The following is a 23,378-nucleotide window of genomic DNA, read 5'->3' as shown; positions in this document are numbered from 1 at the left end:
AAAATGGTAGAATTTTGGATAACTTTGCTTTCTTTCTTTTTTTTTAAATTATACTGCTTGAATTTTTCTGTTTTACAATGAGCATTTTATACAAGTAAGAAAGTAATTAGAATGCCCTTTCAAAATTTTTACTGGTAAACACCATCAATAAGCAACTCTCATAATATTTAACCATCTCAAGAGTTAAAAAGCCTTTAGCTTTTATCATTAAAAAAAAGATGAACAGCATCAGTATATAAGTTTGAGTTTTGCCACCCAGAATTTTGGCAGATTTTTAAGGACGCTCTGCCCTTTTTTTTTTAATCTTACTGACCATACCTGAGCTATGTATTTCAATTTGATATATCTTCTGAGTAGAGTTTCACCTCAACTTGTTCTTAATTTGAAGTCAGACCAGTGGAACATTTTCTATTTCTCTCCTTTTGAAAAACAGTAAATTAACTTGAATTTTGCTTATGCAAAACAGGTGGTAAAAAGCCCTTGGTTGAAAATAAAATTTCTCACATCTGATCTAAAGAAATGAAAAGGGTTGTTATCCCTCACCTCTGAAGAAAGATGGCTGGGTGGGCCTTAAAGATGGGCCTTAAAAACACGGAGACTATGGGAGTCTACACTGCATAAGCACGTCCACAGAACATAGGTTTGCGAGCCAGAAAGATGTGTGTATGTATCCTGGTGCCTCCATTTACCAGCTGTGGGGTCTTGGGCAAGTTACTAAATCACTCTTCATTTTAGTTTCACTTTCTGGAAAATGAGCAATATAGTTCCTACCATGAAGGTTATTGTAAGAATTACAGATAATAGTACATCAGAATACTTCACACGATACCTGTGTACTGTACTATACTCTTCCTCCCACTGCAGATGACAATAATAACAATTATTTTCATTCAAAACGCAGATAAGAAACTTGAACACTACACGCATCTGCTTTGTGCTCCAAACCAACTCACGGGTGTGTTCTGGCATCTACTCTGAGGAAGCTCACGTGACCCCTGCCCTGGTGGGACACACACTAGTTTCAGTGTGGCCGTTCAACCCCGCTCTGTGGTCTTCTGCTCAGATTATTCTCATCATGGCCTATCTTTTAAAAGTCCTGCCAGTAGAATAAGTCTCTTTGATTAAAATCTGTCTACAGGCCACAGAACACCATGGAACAGAGTGGATATTAATCATTAATCATGTTGATGAATACGTTAAAGAAACCTGAATACTATACAGGAAATCACTGACAACGTTTTTTTTTCCTAGGGAAAAACACCCACACAGATTACATTCTACAATTCCTCTGTCTTTAAGATTAAATAAATTACTACATATAAAAAATAGAACAAATTTGATCTCCTTCATCAGCAAGTTTCTACATGCACTCATTCTCAAAGGCATGGCTCACCTATGAAGGTTTTTGATGAACATCTTGAAAAATATAGATTTAATAAACTTAAAATTCCTTAGTAAATAACTATGTACAAAACTACAAACCATATTCAAGTTTCTCACATTAGATTCTAGTATTGATAAGCAGCAGTTGGTGCCAAAGGTTTAGAAAGCATTTAAGTGTCAAACTTTGCAGAAGAGAAAATTCTAACCATTTATTGAATTTCTACATGGGAGCACTGGGACAACACACTGTTTCATTTTAGTAGAGGAACGTTTCACTGGGTCTTTGAGGACCAGGGTTGAGGGACCACTGTACTCTAGCATATGTGTCACTGCAGGTGAGAGTTGACATAAAGAAGCCTGAATGTTAATCCTCTCAGATTCTTCACCAGCTGACCCAGGCAATACTGTGCACAAACTCTAACACCAGTGGGCACAGCTACAAGGATTCTGACCCACACACACTGCTAGAGGTAATCCCACAACCAGGGAGATGGTAAATTCATAGCCACAGCTTTGGCTGAGCTCTCGGCATGACTCAGCCACATCATGCTGCTGGGAGCCCTCTGGGTCCAGCTCCACATTCACTAGCTGTGTGACCTTGGGTGAATTATTCAACCTCTCTGTATCTCTGCATTTGCAGAAGAGGGTAATAATAATACTTAGCACAGAGGGTTCTGTGAAGAACATGAAGATCAGGGACATGGGACTCACAGGACTGCCAATGACTCTAGCAGGAGCAAGATGAAACCGAGACCCTGGGACAAGGGGTGGAAAAGGAAGGAAGGAAGGTGCAAGGGAGGGAGACTTCTAAGAGCACCTGATGTGTTCCTAAAATGCTCTCTGAGAAATGGATTCTATTTTAAATGCATGATAGGAACTCCCAATTTCAAGGAATCTCCACAGAACAAAGACTTTCCCAAAAAATGAACAATGTTGCATGTGCGTGTGTGTACGTATTTGCTCATAAGGTGAGGAAATATTTTTGTAAATATCAAAGAAACACTAAAAAATTATATTCCTCACTCATGTTGCTTTTAGGATCAGAACTCTGAACACTTTTGCTAGAACACAGGCTGTGTATATACAATCCTGAAGAGCGTTCCTTTCAGTGGCTCCTCAAATATGGCATCTTCCTCGGCCAGTTATTTCCACCTTTCGGGGTTCTCTCGCTCACCTGCAGCCCTGCTCTTCTCTCACGTCAAACAGAGAAGCTCTGCCTGGCACCTGGAGTGGCGCTTTCAGATGCTTGTAACTCAGCGATGACACTGAGATTTCATCTGAATAGGCACTGAATGTTCACTCCCCAATTTTTAAAAGTGAACTTGATAATTATCAATTCTTATTATGCTTACTATATGGAGCGATTCAACCACAATTATTCTTGGGGTCAGCTTCCAAATTCTCAGTGTTAAACTCACTGCATTACCTACGTTTGCATTTTAAAATGTTGTTTTTATTAAGGATTTTTCACTTTTGCATTTTCATAGCTGGACACCCCATGTCCCCTTGCTCTGTTGTTTATCATGCAGTGGCTTCTGTTTTTTTCAACAGTGTTCTCAGAAGCTTATATTTGCTGGCATTGTTTTGTCTGCAACCTGTATTTCCAACACTAACAGATTTTACTTTTTTCTGTCTTCTTTTAAAAAATCCACTTGTAAACGATTCCATGGTGTCATCAATAAAACCAAATTTTATCTCTTCATTAAGTCTCCCTTAGAACTTTTTCCTGAAAAACTGCGGCCTTGTTAGAACTGTAATGCAGTGATAAATTGATGTGGTGGAATCAGAATTTTAAAACCATATGAAATGCAACAGCCACAAGACCTGTTTCCTTTGCTCTCAGATGCTCAACAAGAATAACAAGTATTATGAATCCCCAATTTGTGGCTCTTCTCATGCAAAATGAAATGCCATTAACAGGTTCACAGCTGACTGAAGGTTTCAGCAGAGAGGACTAAGTGATGTACCGCAACAGATAAATATTTATATCTCCACATGGTAGTGTGAAGCTGGGCTCTGGCTTTTGGAAATTGCTGTTATTATCACGTTTCTCCCGTTTTTTCAGAGGCCTGAAGTGACAATTTAATATAGCATCAAATTAATACTTCAATGTAAAGTCTTGTTTCAGTTAATGTTTTTGAAAGGTTAAATTATCTGTAATCCTTATTTGTGCCTCTGGCTATGTTTATAGATCACTCCAACAACATACTTGACATAAAAGAAAGACAGAGAGAGAGAGAGAGAGAAAGACACAGAAAGAGAGGGAAAGAGAGAAAGGAGGAAAGTCAGCCAGCCTGAAAGTAAGGAGTACTTTGTTTTAGAAGGACCAAATAAACAAATAATCCAAACTTTCCTTGAATTGATATTTTGGGATAATGGTCTATAAGAGTTAGTTAATATAATTTATTTTGGTTTCAAATAGTTTTGAAGTCAAAAAAGGAATGTAAAAGTGACTACATTGAAGCTAATATAAATACAAAACTCTACTGCTTTTCTTAAACTTTATATCAGGCTTAAAAGGAACAAACATTCCTCTGCAGTGTTTACAAACATTCTTAGTACTGAGATAACGCAGAATACACTCGAATGCAAACACTGGTGCTCCTAATTTTGTTTGTTACACTATAATAAAGACCCATAAGTAACATCGTCCTTAAAGATGAAACGACTGTAAAACATACTCTATCATAAGTACAGATGGCGTTTACTCACTGACTACAATTAAAACGCAGAATGGCTGCTCCAAGCCTCACCCTGGTGAGGAGCTGGGAGAGGCCTTGCTGCCCCGCTGTGGAGCACGGTCCGCAGCCTTCAGGGGGCAGCTCCTTCTGGGTCTGCCTTCCTGTCACTTTGGCCCAACCTGGGAGCTTCTGGACGGAAGACTCCAGAGTGCCCCGCCAGACTGGCAGCTGCTTGGTGGGGCCTGCATGGCAGTTTGACTTCTTCTCCCTCTGTCCAATCCTACTTTCTTTCCTCTTCCCTACATAGGCTGTGATCCCTAATTACAACGTCTTGACCTCAAACTCTGTGGGCTTCTGCTTGGTCAAGTCACTCTGAGTGAGAGTCAGCAGACACAGGAGGCAACAAATTCAGGCCCCCAGGAACTACAGAGGTTAGGACTATCAGAAATAGAATTTGAACATAAAACTTTAAATGTAAAAATGTTTAAAGAAATAAAGGATACAGTTTCAGAGATGAGCATATAACAAGAGGTATCAGGAACGAACTGGTAGATTTTTAAAAATGGAACTTCTAGAAGGAAAAATATGATTATTAAAATAAAAAATCATTGGATAGGCGAGACAACAGATTAGAACAGCTCAAGAGAGAATTAGGACTGGGAATAGCTGAGGAAATTACCCAGAATCGAGCAGAGATGTTTGGAGATGGAAAATGGGAAAGAAAGTTAAGACATGTGGAGGCCAGATTAAGAATGTCAAATACATAGCTGTCGGTGAAACGGAAGGAGAGAACAGAGGAGACAGGCGAGGTATAAAGACAAAAGGACGATACAATTTCCAGAAAATGGAGAAAAACTGCAGCAGAAAATGTATGCTGCTGAGTGGGCTGGGCAGCTCCCTGGAAACCTGGGGACCGAATGACTAGGACGCTGGGGACAGGCTCCAAAGGTCCCCTTTAGCAAGCAGTGACTCTGCCTGCAAAGTGGACCCTGGAGATGGCAAACACCTCCCTGATATTTCTAAGAGAAAAGCAAGAAATGTGTCTGCAGCTTCTGATGGCAGAGAGGCTCTGCAGGGAGCTCCCCTGTAGTCACATGGTCCTATGGTACTTACAGGACCTAAAACTTGAACATACTTTTCAAATTTCAATTGACCTCTCCTCCAGATAGGGAACAAAAAAGCCAAAGAGTAGACTCAGAATGTTTCTCTTGTTCTAGAACACAGGTACTGCCCTGCCTCTTACAGGGCTTCATCAGCATCACCTGGGAGCATATCAGAAATGCAACATCTCAGATCCTCACCAGATCTATGGAGTCAGAAGCTACGTTTTCACAGGACGCTCGGGTGTTCTGTCTATAGTCAAAGTTTGAGAAGCACTGGGTGGAGTGTGTGATATTTTTCTCTTTCAGCGCCACACTCCCAATTTTTTAATTTTAATTTTTGGCTTTTATAGTGCCTATCTTCTCAGTTTTCCTCTATTTGTGGCTCATTCTTCAAATGATAATGCCAATGCCACTGTCCCTCCTCACGGGAGGATGAAAAGATGTACTCCAAGGAGGGTCCAGAAAAGTCAAGTGTTCACCCTAAAATCCTTCACTGAAATTTGAGGTACTAGCTAGCTTATTTAGTAAGGAGTTTAAATTTTTAGGTGTAACTTCTAGATTCAGCTAAAGTTACTAATCGTCTCCCAAATACAAAGGATAAGAAAGGATTTTTAAGTTACTTTATCAATTTTATTGATTTATCACTTCAGTCACTTTGAAATAAAAGAACAAATAAATTTAAACCCTGTATTTCAAATACTTCAAAGATTATTTCAAAGATATTCTCTCTCTCTCTCTTTTTTTTTGTTGGTGAGGGAGATTGGCCCTGAGCTAACATCTGTGCCACCGAAGTGGAGTGCATGAACTTAACCACTACGCCACCAGACTGGCCCCTCAAAGATATTCTTAATGTCATCTTCTTAAGACATTTCTTCATCATCTACACTGTAACTTTTTCCTCCCCTGAAACTTCTCGAATTTTACTGACGTTGACTCTTAATTTTAATTAAAGCTGAAGCTACATGATACTAAAACTCCCAATGAATTCAGGTCAGTGAAAAAAAAAATCAGTCAATTTAGGAGAAATAAGACATTTAAGTAGCTTCTTGCTCATTTTTTCCTTTTTGAATGCTCTTCTGACATTGTCTAGTGAATCAGTTGATAATCATCATTTATAAGACCGGAGTTTGTTCCAGCCTAGCAGAAATTTGAAGAAAAGGGTATTTACACCAAAACATTAAGTTACTTTCCCAACTATAAGAAAGAGAAAAACCAAATAAAGGAAAAGAGACTTATCAAAGTTTGCTTTGCTTAATATAAATTTTCCATTGGTCTGAGAGATGATGCCATCCTTTCTTGGCACAGATTTAGGCAGCAAATAAAGACTAGGGCAAGATGCTGGGCTTGGGGAAAAATGTAACTCCTTATGGTTCAGATCTTCCTAATTCTGTGTCAGTGCCACACTCCCAGAAACCAGGCCCCCTAGTGGACTGAAGGAGTTAATGATTTCAACACTGGGATGCAGGAAGCTGAATAGAATGGTATTTAATGATCTTATTCACTCATTTATACAGCACTCATATCCCAGGCACTGTTCTGAGCAGGTTATAAACGTCAATTCCCCTAATTCGCACAACACTGAATGAAGGAGGGACTAGCATCCAAATTTTATAGACCGAGAAGCAGGTGTAGAGAGGTTCGGTAACCTGCCCAAGGTCACACAGCTGGTCAGGGGCACAGCTGGGATTTGAAGGCTGAAGCCAGCTCCAGGGTCCATGCTCAGAACCACCTACACCACCACACTGCTGGTGAGGTTCTCAGAAAATGAACCACATGGAGAATTTATTCAAATATCTAGCAATGTTCCCTTCTCTAGAGGCTGGCCTTGTGGTAATTTTAACCTTCCAGAATATAGCTGCAACTCTGGATATAGTTCATTAAAGCAAAAAACAATGAAAGAGAAGAAAATAGAGAAGTCAAAGGGCCATCGGTAACCAAAGCTATTGGAAAGTCCATCCAATTTACTCCATAGGAGACACGCTAAAGCCTGTTCTGTCTATTGATACGCAACTGGAACAAGCCTAATTACCTGTCCAGACTGGGAAGTTCAGAAGCACAGCAAATTAGAAGGTAAAGCAACAAAGAGCAAGAAGAATTGACAGTCGCCACTGAAGCAGGAGACAGAAAATTTATAAGACGAGACAAAAATCCTAAAAGTAGTCTAGGCCCATTTAAAGTAGGAAGAAAAGGCCTAATATCCACCTCAAATGTTCTGAGCATCACTGAATGGACTAGAGAACAACAAAGCTTGGCAGGACCACTCCTGACCATAGACGGGGAGGCCCGTGTCTGATCGCACGGAATAGCTGCACCCAAGGATGCACAAGGCTGAGCTCACTGCCGTGTAACACTCATCAACACCTGGTTTGAAAGCCCATGAGAAGAGAAGCTTGAAGGACATTCAAAACCTGCCCAGTGGAAATCAGACTGGCAGAGCGCTGGCTGGGGAGCCGGTGTGCCCTGTGTCCTCCCTCTGCTCAACCGCGCCGACTCAACGCAAATGACACGTTGGTGTGGTTTCAGCAGCCCATATTAATGATTTTCTTTTAAAGTTCTATGAAATTCTTGGATGTTACACGGCTGGCTGCAAGGATGATGTTTATCTGTCACATGTCCGCTCTGTGAGGAAGGCCTTAGAGCCAACCCTATCTGATCTTAGCAGCAAGAACCGTTATGTTTCTCCTTAGCAACTGATTCATTTGGATCTTCAGACACAGGAGCTGTGTAACTGACTTATTCAGGTTTCCCTTTCCAGTTTGGCTGCTAGGACACTGGGGTCAAATTAGTGGCCCTCCATGCAGCCAGCATGCTGGTCATCACGGTGTGAAGTTTTAGGCTCAGTTCAGGCTCCATTTCGTGTCTTCCTTCCCTCGTTTCTTTCTTTTTTTTTTTGGTGAGGAAAATTGGCCCTGAGCTAACATCTGTGCCAATCTTCCTTTATTTTGTATGTGGGATGCTGCCACAGCATGGCTTGATGAACGGTGTGTAGGTCCATGCCCGGGATCCAAACCCACAAACCCCAGGCTGCCGAAGTGGAGCGCGTGAACTTAACCGCTTCTCCACCAGGCCAGCGCCCCCCTCCTCCCTTTTCTGTCTTCCTTTTTCGTCCATTTATTCTATATTGTATTTCAAACTTCTTTGAAGTTTGAAAGGCCAGCTTACATCCTTTCTAGAATTAGGTCAAGAGTAAATACATGAACAAATGAGTGAATGAATGACCTGTAGATAGGGAAACTGAGGTTCAGAGATCGCCTAAGTAACTGGTTCATAACAAGCTAGGATCTATGTCTCCTGACTTTTGACTTAGTGTCCTAAATAAATTGTATTAATAATGGTGATTCTCAATCATGAACACCCTTTAAATTGTATTTAAAATACTATTTCTAAGAAGAAAGAAAAACATAGATATTGGGTAAATGAGAAGTTTCCGGATAAAGAACATACCAAGAAAATAACTATGTTGTGTCGTGAAACTAAAGGAGCTCTTTAGTACTATGAAAGCCCCCAAAGCAAGTCAACAGACTTATTTTGATTCCCAGTGTATTTTATGTAATACTGATACGTCAAATCTGCGTGTTAGGTTCCAGTAACTACCCCAGAGAAAATGTCTCGAACTGTGATTTCTGTAGAGTCAAAAAATTCTGACCTCAAAGCTGTCATCTAGAAGTTGATATCTGACTTGCGAGTCACATCTTATTAGAATGGTATGATAGCCATTTATCAGAATAATATGTCTTCATCAGTCACTGAGGTATCACCGTGCTTTGAAAGTTCTGAGACAATTTAAAGAAAGTATAAAAAGAATGCATAAGTATGATATTAAGTTCCAGAAGGAAAGAAATGAAATAGTAGACAGTCTAAAAGGTGCATCTGTAATTGAATTCATTCAGAAGCCAGTGCCCGGGTGTCTTTACCCTCACAGGCACCATCCTGCACTGTAACATTTCCTTCGTAATAGGCAATAGCATAAGCCCTGTGGAATGAATTTCAAAAGGAAGAGATGTTATAAGAGATTTATTAGATGTTAAATGAATTTAGAGGCTGACTAATGTTTTTAGAAAACAAATTAGGGCAAGTCCCAAGTTTCCAGAAACAATATAGCTCAAAGACCTTTACAGACTTCGCTGCAATCAAAATGCGATTGATCACATTTGCAAAGGCTGGAAGAATAAGTAACTGCCAAGAAATAACCCAGGACGTTAGAGCATAAAGCATGACCATAAAGTAAGGAAGCTGACTTTTAACAGACATCTCAGAGCTCACAAATCCAAATGAGCGTTGCCTTCAGAGTAGTCACTTTGAGAGGCCGATACTTAATAATGCGATTGTTTCAAAACTCTGAGAATCCTTTAGTCAACCTTTGGTTAACACAGTCAGGGCCCTCAGCACTTTATTTTGAATATCCTCTGTGATAGTCAGTCTTCACCTCTGAGGGGGATTTGGAGCTTATTTAGGCAAAAAAAAAAAAGCAGGACGCTAAAAGCAAGTGTGTGTGTGCGCGCGCACGTGCACAAGTGGTTTAAACAGCAGTTCTGAAGATGATTGCTGCGATACTGCAAGCAGTGGTCATATTCCTGCCCTAAGACTACAGTGTCTCAAGATGACACAGTTGTTAGTGGTTATTTGACGACTTGAGATAACCACCACCACCACCACATATTGAGCGCCTCGTGTGTGGCAGACAGCGTGCTAAGTACCTGGCGTATAGTCTCCTGTAATCTTCAGGACTCCACAGTTGGGTGTTATGATCTCCATTGCATAAATGAAGAAACTGAGGCTTCACAGTCTCGAAGTCACACGGTGAGTAGGTGAGGGGCTGGGATTTGAACCCGGGATCGTCTGACACTGGACTTCATGCTCTTACAACTCCACAGTGAGTAGGGCCTCTCACAGCTCAGGGCTGGGACTCACCAGCATGTGCTCTACCAGGCAAACTCGTGCTGGCATTTATTCCACGAGAGAGAGATCACTGCTCCCGAGCGCCCTTTCATTTTATCCCCAGGCGATCGTGAAAAGGTAACACCGAGGGATGAAAAGGAGGCAGGAAGTAGACAAACACCCACTTTCTAAAATCAGAGAATTTTCTCAGCAGTAGAATGTGAGAGGTGGTGGGCCTTTCTGGGGCCAGGACAGGAAGAGACCAGTGAAAGCAGGATAGGATTTGGAGGTATAAATAGATAAACACTCAGAGATCAACACCTAATTTCTCGCATGGGCAAAACACTTCTGAAATCTTGCCAAATCTTAAGCTGGGTGATTTTAAAATGAGAATGGTAATCCTTGAGACTATTATTATAGGAGCATTTAGATGAAAAGTGTTATAGAAATAACTAATGATCTTCATCGTATAAGCATCCCGAAATGTTAACTGTCAGTAATTTGGACACAGTAATTAAGGAAAAGCCAGCTAGAGGAGATGTCAAATGTGTTCTCATCGTTTCCTAACTATATATTTAAATCTTTGGCCTTGATGGTAATTAGCCACGAACATTAACCTTCTTAGAGTTTTAAATAAAGATACTGGAAAATTACCTGGTGGTACTTCTTCAGGATGTTGTGCATTTCCGCCACGTCTTCACTTGTGATGGTCTTAATGATGTATCTCTTGTCGTAGGAAGTGTGGAAACGAGCTCCGCTCCGCGCCTGGGAGTCGTTGGGAAGGGGCGCGCTCCTGGTCAAGGAATTCTTCCCGTTGGGATGGAGGGGAGGAGGGAAGACAACCCATTAGATGTGGCTTTCTGATTTCCAGATAATTTGTTGTCATCATAAGTTTTCAAAAACATTTGTGCTTGCAAGAAATTGGTAAGTCAAGTGACAACATTTTATATTCATCATAATTCAAATTGCTAGTCTTTCAAATGAAATGAAAACAGCTTGGGTATGTAGTACGATTCTTAATGTCCTTGAAGTAGGCTAATGTCTAGAATTATAATCAAAGTTGCTTTGTTCACCTTGTTCTTTTCTGAGGTGGACAAGAGCTCAAATTTTCTTCTGAATAAAATTACATTCCAGTCATGAAAGAAAATTTTGCATTCACTGAATGTTTCGCCATAGGACAGGTATTCTGCCAAGCATTAGGCACAAAGTATTTCTCCCAATTCTGATAACATCCCCATGAGATGGTTACTATTAATAGATTCTGATTTGGTCCATCCTCCACGCCCCCGTCAGCCATTTTTGAGAACGACTAATCTCCTGGAGGGTACACAAGGAGGGGCTCTGAGCAGGGGCTCTTCTAGCATCATTTCATTCCAGTATCTGGCTCATGCTATCGACACTCTAGCTAGGGAAGTCTACCCTTTTCTCATACGTGACTGTGTTTGAAATTCCTATTTTCTTAGAGCCTCCAGGAAGCCCCTCCCCTGTCCCCCAACCTTCTTTATTATCACCCAAAAGACTAGGATTAGCAAACATCTAGCATCTGAGAAGTCTGGTCTTCACCTCTGCCAACTGCCTTCTTCAGTGTTGACTTTCCTCCCCTGCCTGGCCCACGGGATTGTGTGTGAGGGATTCAAAGGCAAGAACTTTCCCTCAACTTCCTCTCGGAAAGTGGGCATCCAAAAGCCCCAGTGAACCAAATGCTGTCTAGTTGAGGGACAGAGATATCCTCAGAGAGGTAGGTGATATCAGGGCATTATGGATTTTCAATGAAAGAGTTCCCTTTCTGTCTAGTGTACTCAAGTCTCTTTATCCTTGCCTTCCTTTCCAGATGAAATCTAATACCATCTAGCCACATGAAGGATAATTATAGTGCAGTGGCAGAGCAGCTCATGGAGTTCCTTTGCGTGCTGAGGGAAGCAGCCCATGAGCTCATTCTCGTTTCCAAGGTATTGGAAATAGGCCCGGGCACCACTGCAGCATATTATGACATTCTGAGATAGTCCATCCTGATCCGAGTGCAAGCAGGCACACTTGTCCAGTGCAGAGCCAGCACTGCCAATTAACTGAATTTGCTTTCCTTAGCTTGTTAGAAAACTGGAAAGAAGGAAAAAAAAAAATCAATGTAACTCCCAATGACTTTAAATAGCAGGATTTGGCAGTGTTAAATTATTCTGAAGACACCTGAAATTCATTAGACTGAGAAGGATGAAAATGACTTTCAGGATGAAAATGGCTATATTAACAAGAGTTTAATTCTCAATTACATTGTTTCCTCAAAAAAAAACTTCTCCTTTATACTACTTCCTACTAAGAATAAAAAGGAAGAAAATCAAAGTGAATGATCCCTTTTGGGGTTTTAAACACTAGCAAAGAAAGCAATCATTGCTCTTGGATAACAGTCTTACTTTTTCCTCCAAAATATTAATTTGCAATAAGTTATTCCAAATAAAAGAAGAACACTAGGAATCGTAAGATTACAAATTACTTTCAGGCATAAAATCAAAGCAGGAACAATCAACTTTATGACAGCCAGGCAGAACAGGTTATAAACTTTGTAAAACTGACAACACATGTAAAATAACTTTTGGGGGCAGTGGGAAATAGTAAAAGATAACTGTATTCAGCAAAGCCCAGAATTATAGCAGCATCAGTTTCGTAGATCGTTTTCTTAGGCATATTAGACAGGAAAGTAACGTTCTATCACGGACCAATGGGACAGAATGAAATTGGAAGCTGCATAGTCAGTGCTTCTCAAACTTTAACGAGCAACTGAGTCACCAAGGGATCACGTTAAAATGCAGATTCTGAGCCAGCAGGTGTGGGGTGGGGCATTAGAAGAAGCAGATGATGCTGATACAGCGGGTCTGCAGAACACAGGGGAGAACCAAGAGTTTACTGAATCGTGGCTGTGATATGTTCTGTCAGGTGCAGAGTGTGCCGAGTCTATTATTGTGTGTTGTAAGTGCATTAAGTGTGTTATAATCGCAGACTCACCTGCATCAACGCCTTTCCTATTATATTCTGTCCAACTCTGGTTTGGTTAAAATGGGAAACTTTACAGCAAAGAATAATAATTCAGTGCATTCACTGTATTAATTCATTACAGAAATGTTTAATAATACTGATTATGTTCAAGGCAACATATGCGTTTATAAAGTAAATGCCTAGTCAAATAATGTAATAACTCCTTAGCTCAGGTGCTGCTGCCTTCCCAATTCTTTGCCTTTCCCTTCAGTTTCAAAGACATTGATAATCATTTCTTACAGACTTTGCATTAGGATATTGGTCATCTCATATTGGCCTGGGATATAAAACCTTACAAATTCTAATCTTGATTCTGCGTCCACTCAATTTTTCAATAATCACATGAGTAGTCCCAACCCACAATATCTACTTCTAGTGTGTGGAAAAAAATTTTTAAGGCTCTTAGTTTTCAAATAATAAGTGAAGTCAGGAACAGACACTTTGTCAAAATTTAGAATGTACCTTTTATAATCACTATGAACATAAAATATATGAATCAAATTTATTGAAAACCTTAGACAAGCAGAAAATCAGAAGAGTAAGTGCAATTTTACCCAAAATGCATGATCCTTGGCATGATTCTAAAGCCTGGAAAGATCCAACTCAATATTTCGTATTTCTTTTCACGACATTCCTATGAGATAGGAAAAGCCAGGGACGTTTTCCCATTTGAAGAGAATGAAACTGGAGTAAACTGGAGTCTAGTAATATGCCCACGGCTCCTGCCTACAGCTTCCTCTGAGGTGACCAAAGAGGGCAATTTACAAAGACAAGATGAAACTTTTGCCGTTACTTAACACCATAACCACAGACTTTTTTTAGCCTTTGAAATAAAGTAGAACTGTTTGTGTGTGTGTGTGTAAAGGCAGTACTGTGTAATGGTAAGGTGCTGGTCTGGGACCTAGAACCTCTGTGACTCATCAACCCTTGGATATGTCACTTAGCCTCTTTGAGCCTCAGTTTCTGGGTCTGTACACGCGATGGAGAATAAGCCCAGGGGAGAGGGTGAGCTGAATTAGACCTCTACCTCGGGCTTTCTGTAACTCTAAAAATGTATTTACCCGAAGGCATGGCACATTGTGCTGGGAACTGCTGGAGAGCACGGCCCTCAGAAGGTGATTCGATATGTTTCCCAACAAAAGTCCAGTCAGAAGAGTCTAACCATCATCTCAGCAGGGGCATAGTGATGATTTAGGACATCTGGGCCAAGATCAAAGCGAAGATGACAATAGTTCTTAGAGCAGCATGAAAATAAAACTTCATAGATTCCAGATGTACTCAGGACAACCTTGGCAACAACGAGAAAACAAGCCAGGAGGCTGTGGCTATACACCAAAAGGAGTCACTGAGTGGCCTAAAAGCAGTCTGCCATCTGACAAAACTGAATATTGAGATTCCTCAGTGTGGTTGTTCTGTCACAAAGGAAAAATGAAGCACAGCTTCACACAGGGTGCTTGGAGAAGTCTGGAAGGCCAGGAGGAGAAAGGCCTGAGAGAAACAGAGCTTGGGAGTGACCTTCAGGAGCCCCCGGAGGGTCCCTTGATGAGTAAACAAATCTCATAATCAAAGAGCATTACACTTGGAAGCAACCTTGGAGATTATTCCAAACCACTCAATTTATAGAGAAGAAAACAGAGACCCAGAGAGCAGAAATGACTTGCCCATCTCAGTTCTTCAACATCCGAGTGGGCCGGAGTACGTGGAGGCCTCGCAGGGGCCTCCCGCAGAGCCTCCATCCTCCCACCACCGCTCCTCCCTGCCTGGGCTCCAGTCTGGTGGGCGTTACGATGGGATCACCAATATAGATTTTTCCGTGGTGACAAAGACCTTCTAATCACAAGCTAGAGCATGAGCCAGCTGGCACAAAACCAAACCTGTCTTTATGTTTTCCGTTTTGCCAAGTAAGACGTGTAAAAATATTATCAATAACAGCCTCAATGCGAACGCAGCCCAGAGTCTTTAATTGATGCTTTATTAACATGTGTACAAATCTATCTTGATTCATTCTAGGCCTGTTCATTACTTGACTTTAACTGAGGCGGGTAGGAGTGGGGCCCGTCTTCTCTGGAGGCAAGATCTGAGACAGATGTGTCTGAGGAACCAGGCTTTGGAACAGGAACACTGTGTGTGGCTGAGCCCCGGGCCTGGAGTCAGACAATTCATGCAGCACAAAGACAGAGCTGAAAGATGCCCAGCACTTAGTATTTCCTACAATCCTGTGGACTGTAGTGACAACATCAATCCTGAGAATTCTTCACATTTCTGACTGTGTGGCACAGGTCATCATGTCCGTTTTAATTAACTAACATGTTCTAAGAATAGTTGGAGGTGTTCATTCTCTTTTGCTCACTCGCTTTTATCTTCAGAAAACTGTCCCATCCTCTGTCCTCCTCTGCTTAAAACTGTATGGGTTTGTGCCGGCCCCGTGGCTTAGCGGTTAAGTGCACGCGCTCCGCTACTGGCGGCCCGCGTTCGGGTCCCGGGCACGCACTGATGCATTGCTTCTCCGGCCATGCTGAGGCCGTGTCCCACATACAGCAACTAGAAGGATGTGCAACTGTGACATACAACTATCTACTGGGGCTTTGGGGGAAAAAAAAGGAGGAGGATTGGCAATAGATGTTAGCTCAGAGCCGGTCTTCCTCAGCAAAAAGAGGAGGATTAGCATGGATGTTAGCTCAGGGCTGCTCTTCCTCAAAACAAACAAACAAACAAAAAACTGTATGGGTTTTCTTGGCAAAGAATGCCAAGGCTGAAAGGAGTAATCTTTTACACTGGGGATGCCGAATTCTGGGTTACTCTCTATAATATTAAGTGTGTGTGAGGGGAGGGGGCAGAGAAAAAGAAGACAACATTTGCAAGTTAAGATAAAATTTGCATGGAAGAAGGAAGGTCTCACCATTTTAAAAAATTCTTTCTCATCTTAACCACTTAATGTAAAAGTGGAAGTCTGAGATGAAGACCTGATCCAACCAAAGGCCTAAAAAGCACCATTTATAGGGTTAGTTTAGTCATCTTCAAGATAATTCCCATTTCCAAAGTAAAATATTCACTTTCAGGAACACTTGCCCTTACCTGCCTGTCTTTATGAGCAAGCTCCCAGATAAAATTACCCAGTGAGGGGCTGGCCTGGTAGGGTAGCAATTAAGTTCGTGCACTCTGCTTTGGAGGCCTGGGTTTGCTGGTTCAGATCCTGGGCGCGGACCTACGCACCGCTCATCCCGCCACGCTGAGGCAGCGTCCCACATAGAGCAACTAGAAGGATGTACAACTATGACATACAACCATCCACTGGGGCTTTGGGGAGAAAAAAGGAGGAAGATTGGCAACAGATGTTAGCTCAGGGCCAATCTTCCTCAAAAAAAAAAAAAAATTACCCAATGAAATCTACCTAGGGTTTGGAGAGATCTACTTTCATTAGAAAACAAATTCCTTATCATGGACAAAGCTTAGAGAGTTATATATTCTGTAATAAGGGGACATTTTTAAAATTCAAAATCTGGGATTCTGAACCTCTCAGTTCAAAAGTGTGAATGTGTGGGCCAGCCCGGTGGCATAGGGGTTAAGTGTGTGAGCTCCGCTGCTGGTGGCCCGGGTTCAGATCCCTGACGCACCGCTTGTCAGGCCATGCTGTGGCGGCGTCCCATATAAAGTGGAGGAAGATGGGCACAGATGTTAGCCCAGGGCCAGTCTTCCTCAGCAACAAGAGGAAGATTGGCATGGATGTTAGCTCAGGGCTGATCTTCCTCACAAAAAAAAAAACAAAAGTGTGAATGTGGACATTTGGGCTCAAAGTCACAACACAACACAAAGGCAATCAAGGGCTTATTCAACGTGTGAAATCGTCCACTGGTCTTCTCAAATGTCCTCATACACCTCCTAAGTCTACAAACCATCAGAAGAGAATACATTCACAAACCCATTAAGCATACATTCACAGAATGTTCCAAACATCAAAACCATCTCTCGATGTTAAGTTTAGCTTATTCATCCTTTTATTTAGTTTATTCATATTTTCTCAGGTTCACACTGCCATAAGCAGAGGCCTGATGACCTTTCAAGTTCCAAACAGGACTGATGATGAAGCTAGAAGGCAGGAGAGGATGGCATCAGACATGGGAGCTTTAGAAGTCAAGACTGGGTGACTCTGGGTAAGTTATTTAAGCATTTTGTGCCTCAGTTTCCATATCTGTAGGAAGGTGATAATGATGATAATAATAAGTTTGTTTGGGGGTTTAATTAGATAACACAAAGTTTTTATGATAGTACCCGGAATACAGTAACACTCAATAAACAGTGCTCTTATTATATTATTATAAAAAATTATAAATTTCAACTTGGAAGATAATGAGAGGTACAGATCAATATTGACAAGTTACTCTGTAAGTTGGTAAGCTAAAAAGGAAGAAGGACTTGTAGAATAAGTTCTTCCAGTTTGCTCTTGATTCCTTTGTCCCCCAACCCTGGCCAAGCCTCTGGTTTGCACTCAGGGAACATCGAGAGCCACACACTCTCTGTTCACTTTTACAGGTTATTTTCTACAGCCCTCAATAATAACCATTTATATTTTTAAAAGAGAATTTGAAACTTTATACAAAGAAGTTTCAAGTTGAAAATTTCTAACCCACAAGGTCTTCCTTCTATCCTTGTCCCCTGCTGACCCCCCAGCATCCTCTCAAGCCAAAGGGGAAGGAGGGATGACAGAGGGTTGGACAACTCTCCAAAGGAAGTAGAAAGCACAGGGGTGGGGATGGACAGACGGACAACAGGACAACTCCTCCCTGATAGGGAGGAGGAGGGAAAGTAGGCTGGCTAAAGATGAAAATGAATTTTAAGGTACAGGAGAGGGAAAGCCTGGGGACCCCCCGAAGTGTGGGCCTCTGTTACCTCGAGGCAGCAGCAAGAACAAGGGAGGGTGGGCAGGGCTTGAGGAGAGAGAGGAGTTTGGAAAAGCAACAGGGAACCGACCGTCTGGGAAGTCATCCGTGTAACATGCTGGGCTACCACAAAATCCACAATCCCATTCAATGCAGAGCCTTAAAAGACGTAATTCAACATTTAAAATATGGATGTAATAGAAACCCGATACAGTCTCTTGTTCTCTCCCCTGCCCACAACGGTCACTCATGCGCTGCCTTTACCAGCTTTTTCTTTCCTTTTCAGGCTGTCGGGTCTCAGCATGTGTGGTAGAAACAGAAGGAGTTAGAAGTCAAAGGCGATGAGAGCCCACCCCTTACTCTGTTATCTGATTATCTGCAAAGAAAGACAGTGGGACTTCATGGTCTCGAGGTTTTGTCTTGCTCTCCTAATTATTCAGTAATAGTTACTACTTTGACCCCAAACACCCACAGAGCACCTTGTTTTGCACATTCACACTTTTGAACTGGGGGGTTCAGAATCCCAGATTTTGAATTTAAAAATAGGTACTATTCAGTAATGGTAATAGCTCAGTAATTGTAACATTCAGTTGGTAGACACACAGGAAATGGACAATGATTTGCTAGTAGTTTGGGGGAAAAATCTAAGGATAATTGTAAACAAACTGCAAAAAACTTGCTCTATTGTTGCTACCCTTTCCTTCCATACATTTGATAGTTTCTACAATAAATTATGTAATTCCTTAAATTCACTTGTTCTAAATGGAAATACTGTTATAACTCCTACCTTCAAGAAAAAGGCAGCCAAAAGCAATGGTGGAGGGAAAAAATTCATTAATTTTAATTATTAATTATTCATGAATTCATATTGAATATAAACTAATCTTAAACCTCAAATGTTCTTCTTCCTTAACAGCTTTACTGAGATATAATGCACATACCATACAATCTACCTATTTAAAGTGTACAAATCAATGGTTTTAAGTACATTTACAAAGTTAACCATTAGGACAATGAATTTTAGAACATTTTCATCACCTCAGAAAGAAACACTGTACCCATTAGCAGTCATTCTCATTCTTCCCCCCACCCCCTCCAACTAGGAGACCACTTCCTGTCTTAAGGATTTGCCTATTCTGGACATTTCATATACATGCAATCATACAGTACACAGGCGTTTGTGACTGGCCCAAACATTCTGCTTGCAAGTCCCTGAAGCACACTCATCACCCTGAGGGGACCCTCTGTGCCAGCTGTAGACCCTGGGCTATCTCTGAACGAGTGAGGTGACACTGTGGATGCTCTCCCCTCAGTCCAGTGCTGTGGACATGTTCTAGCCAGCAAATGTTGCTTCTTAGGATGCTCCTAGGCTTGCTGGGGAGTTGGGGATAAAATGAACTGTTAGACAAAAATTGAAGTTCTACGGCAAAGCTATTAGATGCAGGGCAGGTAAGAACATGACAATGAAGTCCATTTTTACCTGGCTATCTTGCCACTTGGGAAGTGAACTTATATTTCATCACTTTCATTTTCTATAGCCAAGTATACTTCTGATCATACAACACCCTGTCTCAAACCTCAACAGCTGTGTTTGAAGTTCTGGTGCCATCTCAGCCCTCAACAAGAAATAAAGGAAGATAATGAGAGATGAAGCTCTCTCTTCAGTGGCCTTCTTACAATTATAATTGGAAATTTATTGTCATTCCCCTTAAGAAAGGGATTAATGGTGCTATCCTTCCTCCCCACTCCTCTCCAAGTTTGCATTGAAGATGTTTATTTCCGCAGTGGGAGGTCCAGGATTAGTGCAGCCTCCAGAAGGTGGAGATGTAAAGGTCAATTTAATTAGCTCATTCTTCCCACCAGTCTTCTATACTTCTCGTAAAAATGTCATGCTTTACTAACCATTACGGTCCCTGTATATTTTTTAAATACCCAAGCATTTTGAACATTTAATTCTCTTGAACTACTCATATGGTCTTATATGTATTTTTGGCTTTTTTCCATTTTGATATCAGTTTGTATTTCTGCTAAAAATCATGTATGAAAAGTTTTTATTTTCAGTCAACAGAAAGGCCACTTAAAATCAACTCTGCCATGCTCAAAGGCAAAAAAGCCACCACCTTACAAAGGGAACATGTCAACACTGTGTACAAAAATCTAAGTGACAGCCATCTACTCACGGTGACTTAATAATAGATTCAGAGATTTGACAGCTGGGAGGGCCTCAGACAGCATCGTGTCCTTCTCCCCCATTTCACAGATGAGAAAACTGAGACCTACCAGAACTGAGTGACTGGATTAAGTCACAGCGTCGATCACTGAAGATCCAAAACTCAAACTATCCTCTCAACTCCCAGGAAAATGTTCTTTTTCCTAACCTAGGCTACCTGTTTCATGGACTTGCAACCTGGAAGCCAAGCGCTGCCTTGCTGACAACTCAGGATTATGATTACACGCCTCAAATCACACAGCCCAGGAGCCGGGAGTGACCGCCCAGACAAAGCTGCTTTCTCGGTTTGCATTTGACATATCTGAGAGAGCACAGACGGTCCTCTGACCCAGTGAGAGGGGTAAAGACCAACATGCTAACTCGAACCTCATCATCAAGGATTTATTACACGCCCACTGTGTTCAAGGCCATGTGTGAAGCTCTTGGAGAATTTCAAAGAAAATCTGAGCTGCGATCCCAGGTGTAGAGTGGCTTTCATTATAGAGGGGAGCAAGACACAGGGCAATTTAACACTTATCAATAATGAAACAACTTGTAGAAAAGAACAACACAAAAATGAACGGGAATGACCAGCAGAGAAAGCAGCAGAGTCGCAGGAACTTCACAGCGTGCCACGAGATCTCCGTTAAAATTCTCAGGTTGTACTTGACTGAGATTAGGATACCAGAGACCTGTGCCCGAGGATCATGAGAAACCACCACAGCGTCCAACCCGTACCCCGGACAGGAGCTCCCTGTGGCAGGGGTGACCGGCTGTCAGCTCTTGTTGAAACTCACAAGTCATAACCCAAAGTAGGTTCAGGGGCAAGAACGCAGGCAGAGAGGAAGCCTGAGTTAGGTGGGGCAGCTTGTGGTAGCGACAGTAACTGGTTCAACTCACATGAAGGAGCAGAAAAAGCACAAGAAAAAACCTGATGATGCGGCGGGTCGTGAGGGAGTTTCCCCAAAAGTCTACCAAGAGACTTGTCCAACCTGAGGGGAGGCCTGGGGCTTTCAGCCCCGGCGAGTTTCTGTCCTTCATCCACTGTGAGGTTCACGGCAGCTCAGCTGTGAGGAGGAACAGTGACAGGGCAGGCTGAGCAAACCCAAGAGACAACAGACTGTTACAAAGCAACAGAAGAGCTTATACGGTTCAAGGAGTAAGCAAATTCAGGGTGGTGACAGCACAGGAGGAGTGGGGAGAGACCAGCACCTCTCTGCCGATCCCTCCCACACCTGGGCCTCTGCTCCTTGTCCCAATCCTGAGCACCACCTGGGATGCCCAACTGCGTGACGACCAGCCACACACAGGCACCCCAAGGTCACCTCCACATTCAAGAGGCTAAAAGCTCAGCTTCATCTTCCTCTCTCCTCCCCATCCCCATCTTCCCTCCCCCAGCGAGCGGCACCCCTGCTCTCCCAGCGTCTCAGGCCCCAACACCTCCAGCTCCCGGCCCCGGCTCCTGTGGACCATCAGCCACCACTCTTGTCAGTTTTCTCTTCTCCCTGCCTTGTGAAGCTGCTCTCTGCTTGACTCTATCAGTGCCAAGTGCCCTGGTCTGGCCTCTACTCCACCCGTTGAGATATTTCATGGCCTCCTAACTTCGTCTCCCTTGTATGCATTCTATACATAACCACCTCAATTATCTTCAGAGAATCCAGATGTCACCACATCACTGCCCTGTGCCAAATTAGCAGGGCTGCTCTCAGGCTGAAGAATCGGGTTGAGGTCTTCAGCTGATGTCCACACTCTCCACCTTCCATCTTGATCTCCCACAATCCCCCCACCACCCAGTAGCTGCACATCTCCTGAGGTCTCCCGCCCAACGCTTCAGCCCAGAAGGCTCACTTCTCTTGCTATGCCCCCCTCAGCCCTCCCTCCCTTTCTTTCTTCCACAAATATTTCTTAAGCACCTGCCCAGAGCCAGAGTGGTGCTAAACTCTGGGCCTACAGCCCGGTAAACACGCTAGACTCAGTTCCTGCCCTCAGACAGTTGAAATCATATTTGGGACATCTACATATGAAAACAAAGCGATAGACTTTATATTCTAGAGATACTGGCAGAATTTTTCTTTCAAAGTTTAGTAAACTCTGAAGGGTCTTAACAATTCAGAATTCTATTTTTAAACTTGAAACAAGAACATCAAAAGTTTAAAAAGTTAGCTTTTAAAATTAATTATTTTAAAATTAGAATTCTCTGTTACGAATACAAAGAAGAAAATGCATCAGATGCAAATAATGAGGGATTCTAATTCAGGAGACGCAGTGGGGGAGAAGTAAACCTGGTATTATCCTCCACAAAGAACAAGAGGGCTCGACTTCAATTATGTGGTGTATTTGGGTTTAACTGCATTATCTCCATCCTGCATAACCTTTTGGTTTCTGCTGGGCCATCCTCTCCTGCAGCTCAGAAACTTCAATTGAAGCTTCCCCTTGACTTCCCAGGCCTGTTATAAGAGGTTCTGATACTCTGAGAGACTGGGAAGAGGGATGCAGATATTCTTGAAGAACATTCAAAATCAAGATGTCTGGGTTTCTGTAACTCTCGTTACCATCTAGTACACAATCTGGCATGTAATAGTAAAGAAATAAAATAAAATAAATTCCTTCACCCTTTCTTCTCTTCTGCATTCCCTATGTCTAGCACAGTGGCAAATAAACACACATTGAGTTGATAGTTGTGCATGAAATCACCAACCTAAGAGAGACCAGAGCCGAAGGCGGCAGTGGTGATGGCAGAAAAGAACTACAGCAACAGTAACAGTGGAGGCCTCCGTGGGGGCATTCATCTTGAAAGACATCTTATCTTAAAAGTATGGTAATGGGGAGTCGCACTCGCCCAACAATGATCAGTAGAACAGAATTCAGCTCTGAGCATATTACAAACCAATGAGGTAATTTTAAGAAGCACTAATAAGTTGAAGAAAATTCTGAATCTCAAGGCACTGGGTGTACACACACACAAACAGGTTTACATCTGTATGTTAGGTGATACTGTTATTAATGATGAATATTCTAGAACTGTTGCTTGAATTTGTCTTCGATAGCAAGAAAAAGAAGTTTTATTTTTAAAAGACATTTGAGAAATCAAAGCCAAAGAAAAGATACAAATGTTTACGGGGACAGCAGGAATGCTTTTAGTTCTTTTCAAGAAGTTTCAGTCCGCTGACAGAGGTCAATTAGGTGGGCTCATGACTGTGATCTCCTTTGATCATATTGA

The 23,378-nt window shown here is 42.0% G+C and overlaps 1 protein-coding gene across 2 annotated transcripts in view; it reads right to left on the bottom strand.

Moving 5' to 3' along the window:
• Positions 1-23,378, bottom strand: part of PIP4K2A (phosphatidylinositol-5-phosphate 4-kinase type 2 alpha) — a 167,011-nt gene that overhangs the window by 37,009 nt on the left and 106,624 nt on the right. For both annotated transcript variants that reach the window (XM_004425300.3, XM_087420752.1), the window contains exon 4: positions 10,700-10,852. In XM_004425300.3, coding sequence (XP_004425357.1) covers positions 10,700-10,852 — 153 coding nt within the window. The remainder of the gene's footprint in view (positions 1-10,699; positions 10,853-23,378) is intronic.

The sequence above is a fragment of the Ceratotherium simum genome, chromosome 32 (assembly GCF_057802395.1).
Source record: "Ceratotherium simum simum isolate JZ-2026a chromosome 32, ASM5780239v1, whole genome shotgun sequence".
Classification (NCBI taxonomy): Eukaryota; Metazoa; Chordata; class Mammalia; order Perissodactyla; family Rhinocerotidae; genus Ceratotherium; species Ceratotherium simum.
The sequence above is the reverse complement of the archived record's forward strand: the minus strand, read 5'-3'. Positions and strand labels throughout refer to the sequence as shown.